General features: G+C 42.7%; 1 protein-coding gene across 2 annotated transcripts; it reads left to right on the top strand.

Annotated features, from left to right (window-relative positions):
- The first annotated feature begins 216 nt into the window (after positions 1 to 216).
- bnc1 (basonuclin 1) lies at positions 217 to 8873 on the top strand. 2 transcript variants are annotated; one of them, XM_051100703.1, is made up of 5 exons: positions 217 to 497; positions 2657 to 2759; positions 3818 to 4053; positions 4672 to 6398; positions 6667 to 8873. In XM_051100703.1, the coding sequence occupies exons 1-5, from the start codon at positions 489 to 491 to the stop codon at positions 7187 to 7189; spliced, it is 2598 nt and encodes an 865-aa protein (XP_050956660.1). In that variant the 5' UTR covers positions 217 to 488; the 3' UTR covers positions 7190 to 8873. The 2 variants fall into 2 exon arrangements, with proteins under 2 accessions (XP_050956660.1, XP_050956659.1); XM_051100702.1 differs by having other exon boundaries at positions 220 to 497; positions 6595 to 8871.

Genomic DNA, 8873 nt, shown 5'->3' with positions numbered 1-8873 from the left:
GTAGAGAGTCTCTCCTGACTGCATTAGGAGCCTCCAGCCTTTGTGATTCCTTTTGATCAAATCTCTGTGAGAGACGCGTGTCATGCCCTCTTCCAGCCAGCTGTGAGGGGACTGGCCCGCCACCCAGTGGGGGAGGTGTGTGTGAGTGGGTTAGTGTGTGTGTGTGTGTGTGTGTGTGTGTGAGAGAGAGAGAGAGAGAGAGAGAGATCTCCTAAGGTGAGAGGCAGAGAGTTCGACGGGTAGGAGGGTCTCATTCCACTCCCCAGCGCCCAGTTCCAGCACACACTCATCCTGGACGCGCTCACACACTCACACGGGCCTGTGGACGAGCGCAGCGATTGTCGATTGCAGGAGAAAGTGTGTGTTGTGTGGGTGAGTGTGACTGAACTGTGAGTGATGGATCTCTCGCAGTAGAAGGTAGAACTTGTACAGACAGGAGCTGGAATGGCAAACTGCTCAGAAACACTGGAAACTTCAGTCTGATCAAAATGTCTGAGGTAAGAAGTTTAGTTTGTGTTTAAGTCTTTCTTAGACAAATAAAATAAGAACAAAAGAGGATTGTGAGACACTGTTTAGAGGATTATGTGCAGACACTGTTACGGTGAGAAAACTATGCTTTTTAAAAGCTTGCTTATTTTGTGAGCTGTTCTGTAGTGTGTGTGTGTTTGTTGGTATACAGGATATAATATGAACCTATTTATAAAGAGTCTTTTTTCATAAATAGAGCAATTTGTTATCTAGCTCTTTAGGGAGAAACTTTATTGTGCTCTTCAAATGGGTGTGATGTGTCTTCACAAGTGACTGAGTGTTTGTTGCTCGTCCACTGGAATGTAATTCAAGACAGGAGTAATTCTCTGCCGTAATGTTTGTGTGTGGAACGCTTGTTTAATCTGAAGACCAATGTGAAAGATTCCCTCATTATAGACAATCACCAAAGGAGTTTTGTTAATGAGACAACAGGGCTCAAACTGTTCTTTTTCCTCAGTTGTAAGAGATCCTGTCTTTGTGCTAATGGTGACGAGTTAGTGTCCCAAAGTGGGACTAAGACCCCGTTTCTGGGCGGGCAAACACAGTTAATGGCCTTGGGGCGTGAAAGCTTTGTGTGTGTGTGTGTGTGTGTGTGTGTGTGCGCTGACTTCATTAAGCTCATGTTGATCTGTCACTGTTGTTTGCTGCTACAGGCCTGTTTTGTGAGATCTGACAGTAAAACTCTTTCTGTTAGATTCCTCGAACCGTTGCGCTTGTTTTCACTGTATGCTGCTGATTTTCTCTCGTCGTATACTTGCACATCTTAATTCCACGCTTTTGTGGTGGTCCCAGCAGAACGATCAACTTTATTTGTAGGGTTTGTCAAACTAATATTTGTCGGATATTGTGTGATATTCTGGTTTTAAGGTATCAGTCGTGATTTTACTTGTGTCCTTTGGTGTCAAAGTTTACAGATTTTACATCATAAAAGAACTGATGAAAAAATCAATCAATCAGTCAATCAATAAAAAGTACATGAATGCATTTTTACATGATTCAATTGTTACGTTTTTAAAGAAATATAATTAATTTTTAAATGTTAAAATCCAAAATAATATTCTGTATCATTGCTGCCGTGTATTTCACAATGCAGTCGCACCGTCAGCCATAAAGCTGTATTATTACACTGCTGGTAAAAACATGAATTAGCATGTTCGTATTAAATGCCATGTAATACAAACATTCTCACATGTATATCATAAAGAGGAATTTAATGAAACTGTAATGATAGAGCTATGGAAAATGAACAGCACATAAGCTAACATAAGTAAACTAGCATAAGTAAATTTGAAATGTATTCAGAAATTAATCACTCCAGAAGTTTTTGTGACGTAACTTAATGCATCAAATCAATATATTTTGAAAGATGTCTTGTGCTTTCCAGTGACTCTCATGATGTAAATATGTACAGTACATTGAGACGTTTGTGGATTTTCAGTGATCGCTCTGTCTTTCTTTGTGTAAGTGCCGCTGTCTTTGTAGTTACGGTTTGAGGAAAAATAATTGTGATGTGGTTATATTGGCTGTTACCTTGTGTTATCGTTATATAGAATTGAGCTGTTGATTCATGCTGTAGTGTCAGTAATTCATATGAAATGGCACAACCTCAGTGTATGTTTTGTGCCCAGAGGAATACCACATTGTATTTGTGTTATATAGATATATACAGTAATGTCCGGTCTAAAACTCCAGAAAATTTTTGTTTCTTTATTTAGTCTCTGATTTAATACAAATTCATCATTAATTCATTATCATCTTAACAGTGAACAGTTGAATTAAAAAGTAGACATGGATTTGAAAATGAGTCTATATCCGGTGTCTCTCTTTTGGTGTAATGACAGCGGCACTGGAGCTATTAAAATCTATGAAAAAATGATGACCGTGTTTATTCTCCAGCATTAAAAAAATCCAAAGAGTATCTTCAGCTTAATATAAACACTGTGTATGTGTGTGTGTGTCTCTCCATCTACTGTAGATGCATTCATAAATACACACACACACACAAACATATATATATATAAGTGAAAGTATGAAACTTCACAAATTGGACAGAAGATGGGCTGTTTGTGATAAATAAATGCATAGACTGTATTAAAGCTCAGTGACATTATTATTGTGCGTTTGATAGGCTATTTGCTGCACGGTGGTGAACTGCAACTGTGACAGTTTCAAACCTGGTAAACTGAGGCGGCGTCTCTGTGAGCACTGCAGACACGGCTGGGTCGCCCATGGTGAGGTTCACATTCTAAACAATATTACATTTCACACAAACATTCACACAACTTCAGAGCACATTTAACACTCTCGACTGTTGTCGCTCTCTTTCCATTCTCTGTCTCTTCTTGACTCTTGCATGGAACTTTAAAGGAATATCCTAACCCTAATCGAAATTAGGTTTTATTGATAAACAATGTTGACGACTTTCCTTTTTTTTTTCTTTTTAAAAGACCCTTTATTTCGCTGAGTGAGGCACTTGTAACAGAAATGAGTGGGGCAAATTTGTAAATGTTAAAATACTGCATAACAACAATGTGCATGTTAAGATGGTTTTATTGTGTGGAAAAATGATTACTAACCTTTCAAAACTGGTTTCCATGACAGTGCAATATGTGAAACACCTCTGAAAATGAAATGTTTTTATAAAAGTATAAGCTTCTCATTTCTGCTTTTAAATCCACAAAAAAATTAACCACATTTACTTCCGTAGCGAATGCCTCCTTGTAATGTTTTTGTGGGTTTCTTTAAAGAAATGAGGGACAAGTCAGAAAAAATGTTTTGTAGTGAAAATTAGCATTTTGCCACACATGCTGATGACTGAGCTTAACTTAAGTATATTCAAATAATAATATAAAGAATAATAATAAAGAATAAAATAATAATATACATAATAATAATAAAGAATTATTCTAAATTAATATGATCTTTCTGACATTAAATCTATGTGGCATAATTTAGAAACTGATGGTCAGTTTAGAGTCCCAGGATTTTATTTTTAAGTAATCGCTTGTTTGTAGATGGTAATCATTTACAATATTGTCTGTCATTTCTCATCCAAAAAAGCATATATATAAAAGTACACTTTTATTACAATGCTTATGCAACTTGACAAATTCTTCTAAAATGTATAAAAATGCACATTTAAAGCCCCCCTTTCTCAAAACAAAACAAAACAAAACAAAAAACAGACAGACACATTCAGATAGGAATGACAGAAATGCTTTCATGAAACATACAGAGATGCTTTGCTGATTTCTGCATGTAAACCGATGTCTGTTTTGCTGAATTGCAGCTCTGAGTAAGCTGAAGGTTCATCACATGTACCAAGGAAGCCAGGTGGAGATTGTTCACTCCAATGTGGTATTTGATATCTGTAGTCTGATGCTTTATGGGACGCAGGCGATTCCAGTGCGTCTCAAGATCCTGCTGGACCGACTCTTCAGCGTCCTTAAGCAGGAGGAAGTTATTCAGATCCTAAATGCACTGGACTGGACTCTTCAGGACTACATCCGCGGTTACGTCCTGCAGGTGAGCTGCTGCCGACCTGATCCGTTCACTCGACTCACACTGTGACCGCTTGCAGAAAAACACACTTCAATTTGAGATGGATAATTACAGTTTTGTCACACTTTTCCTTAAAAATCCAGTGGTGCGCCACCAAGATTTCTTCGGTCTATTTGCTTATCTAGTATTCAGGTGGTTGAATTAAATTCATGGTAGTTCCTCTAGTGGAGAATGTAAACTTAAAGCCTCTTCAGACCTCCAGATGAATGCTGTATGATGAAATATTTATTCTGGTTACAACATGAAGCTGCTGCATGACTTTCAAAGCCTGCTGGCACTCAAGAGTAATTACAGGCGGACTGAAAGACTTGCCCGACTCCCCTCTGATCTCTCCCCTCCCCTCCTACTTCGACAGGGAAACCCGCATCATCTAAATGAAGAAAAATTACGCTCCAGAATGAATCGCTCTGCTGCAGTAATTAGACCTCTCAAGTCCACATGCATTAGATGTATTGATGACTTGTTATTTAGTTACTCTGTCAGTCTGTCAGAAGTTATGAAGTATTTTAGGACGCAAGTATAGAACATTTGTTATTTTGGAATTCATAACGCAAATGATATTCCTTGTGTGTATGTGTCCAGGATGTGGCCGGTAAGGTACTGGACCGCTGGGCCATAATGACCTTTGAAGAGGAGATCGTTACGCTGCAGCAATTCCTGCGCTTCGGAGAGACCAAGTCCATCGTGGAGCTCATGGCCCTGCAGGATAAGGAGGGACAGTCAGTTGTAGTCCCAACCACAAGGACCAATTCTGACATCCGCAGCTTCATCGAAAGCAGTACACAGCGCTCTGTGCGGCTGCCAGCTAAATCGGAAGCACCCGGGTGCAGCAACGGGCACCATTTTGAAACGCTAGTCAACAGCATGGCCCTCATGCTGCCACTGCAACTGCTGAATTCTGTTCCGGCACCACTGCTGAGCTCCAGTACCGATTCTAGCCACCAGGAGGCACAGACGAGACACGAGACGTCAGAAGCGAGCCTTGACGGCGCTGCTCCGTTCGACACCGGCTCCGTGCGAGCAGAGATGCTGCTGGACACCGAATCTCCAAAGATGGAGTCGGAAGAGTTTAACTTGAGTGGAAACTCCTCTCCTTCCACGCCTTGCACGTCCTCCATCACTTCTGAAATCACACACATGTCTCCTGAGAACAAGGTGCGGTGTGCAGAGAAGAGCGGCTCCTTGAAGAAGGGCCGTGTTTTCTGCAGCGCCTGCGAGAAGACCTTCTACGACAAAGGCACGCTGAAGATACACTATAATGCCGTTCATCTGAAGATCAAACACAAGTGCACCATTGAGGGCTGCAACATGGTCTTCAGCTCCTTACGCAGCCGGAACAGGCACAGTGCAAATCCGAACCCACGACTGCACATGCCAATGAACCGCAATAATCGTGACAAGGACCTGCGGGGCGGTCTGAGCCCGAGGCATGATGAGGACGGAGCCGAGGGTGAGAAGAGAGACTTCACTGCCATCCCAGAGAGCAGGACTGTCTCAAGTTTCATCATCCGCAACTCAGAGCCCAAACTCCACGGCTCTTTATCCAGCATGAGCCAGAGCGGCATCCTCTTTCCCAACCTAAAGACCGTGCAGCCCGTTCTTCCCTTTTACCGAAGCCTGGTGACCCCAGCTGAGCTGGCTCACACGCCGGGCAGCCTGCCCTCTCTCCCGCTTCTGTCTTCCTCAGTGCCCGTCAGCAGCAGTCACATGCAGACCGGTTCGGAGCCGGTGCCCAAGAAGAAGTCTAGAAAGTCCAGCATGCCCATCAAAATCGAGAAGGACGAGCTGGCGGCGGAGGGCGTGTCCGAGGAGGAGACTCCGCCCCTCAGCCCCTGTACAGACACAGAAAAATGCCACGTTAGCGGCGTGGCGCGTGAACCTGTGGACTGTGACGTTCGGACCGGCCCCAACTCACAGGACACAGAATGGGACAAACTGAACCAGGAGGACAGTCGTATCGTCTCGCCATCGTCTCCTTCTCTCTTTCGCAAACAGAGCGATGAGAAAGAAAGGGAGTCCTTAAAATGTGAAGAACCAGCATGCAGTTCGCGGCCAGACCAGCCCTGCGGCCACCGACCGGCCCATTTCACACACAGCAGTGAAAACTTTGCAGACGGCTGCAGCGACCCAGAGACCATGTGTCCAGATGATAAAGAAGAGCTGCCACACCCGTGTGAGATGTGCAGCAAGACGTTTAAAAACCCTTACAGTGTCAAAATGCATTATCGAAATGTGCACTTAAAGGAGATGCACATGTGCACTGTGGATGGCTGCAATGCTGCTTTTCCATCCCGTCGTAGCAGAGACAGGTAAGACGGTTAGGCCTGAGGGCAATGAATGCATGTTTAATACGTTAAACCAGACAGTTATTTAAAAGCACATGACAGTTTTTGTGTTGCTGTATTAGCTTTGAGGAGTTCGAGGATTGCTTTTGTACATGCAAAAAAGTTAGAAGCAAAAGCATGTCGGTTTTCTCTTCAAACATGTTTGCTTTTAATTCTCTAGACACAGTGCAAACCTGAATCTGCACCACAGGCTGTTGACCAAAGATCATTCAGGAACATCTTCTCTCCGCAGAGAGCATCCAGACCTCCTTCACAAAGAGCCCCTCAGCCAGATGTCTGTCATCCTCAAAGAGAGTCACCGTACAGGCCTCGTCTTCCCCATGAGTAAGTCGCTGGAGAGAGCTTCTGAGCCAGTAGAGGGCGCTCTGGAGAACGAAGCGGTACTGGACCTGAGCACCAGAGGAAGCGCCCATTCGTCCTGGGACTCAGACGTGGGCAGTGAGGAAGGGCTCCCCCTAGTGGACAGTGACGAGAGCTGCGACGGGCTGAGCGTCGGAGCGGCCGCGTCTCCGCCTTGCCTCAGTCAGCAGACGAATGGCTCGTCACCCATCACCTGCCATCTCTGTCAGAAAGTTTACAGCAACAAAGGCACATTCAGGGCTCATTACAAAACGGTGCACCTTCGCCTTCTTCACAAGTGCAAAGTCCCAGGGTGTGACACTACGTTCTCCTCTGTTCGGAGTCGCAACAGACACAGTCAGAATCCAAATCTACACCGTAACCTTGCGATGAATGCCTCGCTTAATCAAGAGTAGGGCACACACTCAGAGCCATATTCTCTTAAATATACATAGTCAAAGATTTACTCTTAACAATCTGGGTTCAAAAGCACTCTTTGTACCGCACAATCAAGCACAACTGGAAGGACACAATCATATTTATAATAAACCCGATGTCGTTTACCTTTTTGATGTTAAGATATGTTTTTCATCTCTAATGTAATATCTACTTGACAAACGTTCCTTATATTTATTGATTTTTAAGAGCAGGACAGAAAGACAGACGCCTAAAGAAATGACTGAAAAAATGACAGAGCAAAAGATCGAAGAGATAGAGATGCTCTCCAACACGTGAGAAAGCACATACAGAATCATTTTAATCACCTTAACAGATCCTTAAAACATTCAGTGCTGTTATACAGTATGTTAAGTCCCTCATTATTCATCCAAAGCCACATAACAATCATGTCTTGTTTTCCTTCTCTGCACTTATTCATTGAGGGGACACATACCTCCTCAGCATGAGACAGAGACAGAACAGCAGATGAGATAGCGACTGTTAGAAAGAGCGAGTGAGCACTTGGTGAGAGAGTGATGAGGAACACGAGCCGTTTGACGGTGCAGGACTCACGTTACCATGTGCTGCAGTGAATTTTCTGGTAGTATATTTGTGTTTGCTTGCTGTTCAGATTTATTTTGTTACAAAAGATTCAGTGAAGTTGATAGACTGTGTTGCTGTTTCAATCAATATGCTCTTTAAAGAGGCTGTTGTGTTCCTGTTGAGTAAGTTATTGTGTGTACGTTTTATTTTTAGGGGCCAAGCACCTGCAGTGTTTGTTCATTTTCTTACTCTTCTTGTGTCGTGGGAGTCTGTGACGTCCCTAGACCAAATTTGGGTTCTGTCACATAAACTCTATATACAGTTCGTTTGTCACTTTTCTTTCGCTTGTAACTCTTTTACCGCGGTCTTACTAACCAATTTTTGTAATAACGCTCATTCGCTTTGTCTTTACACTGTCTTCCCGTTGTCAAGTCTGTCTCATTGTCTTAGTTATTTAGGTTTGAATCCTCTCAGTCATTTTTACATTTAACGCAGTCCTATTGAATTTACTGCCGCTGTCGTGCTTGGCCCCTGCATTGCTGCTTGCAGCTATATTGCTATAGTTGTTATTTTTGTGGAGACCAAAGATTCTTATTCCAGGACGGTGTAAAGCTGCATGAACAACAGAAGCATCAGACGGCACACATTGAGAATGCTGTAACACACACAGACACATATGAAAGATGCAGTTAAGATTCAGTTTTGTAACCCATTCATTTTCATCAGTTTAATGTGATGTTGCTCTAGAATGAGTTACAGTATATTAGTACAGTTAAAGTATTGTACCGGCGAGGGCTTAGGTTGAGGACAGCAGACGAGGACATGCTGATGCTCATAAAGCCATGAATCAGAGCTGAATCATTCGAGTCTTACACTGGTAGAGCGATGAGGCTCCCACAAGCACACACCAACCTGTGGACATTTATTCCTTTAACTTTGTTTTATGTGTAAAATCTTTTGTAACCTGGCCCCTCCCCCTACCAGAAATGTATGCTGAAATGTGATGAGAAGGGTTATCAGGATTATAATACCAATCTAACCCACAATCATTTATTTGTGTTCTATACAATCATTTTTGTCTGTGTTAATAAACAGCTATTTAAAAAATACCCGTAAATG

The sequence above is a fragment of the Labeo rohita genome, unplaced genomic scaffold, assembly GCF_022985175.1.
Source record: "Labeo rohita strain BAU-BD-2019 unplaced genomic scaffold, IGBB_LRoh.1.0 scaffold_108, whole genome shotgun sequence".
NCBI lineage: Eukaryota > Metazoa > Chordata > Actinopteri > Cypriniformes > Cyprinidae > Labeo > Labeo rohita.
Note: the sequence above shows the minus strand (reverse complement) of the source record. Positions and strands in the feature narration are given on the sequence as shown.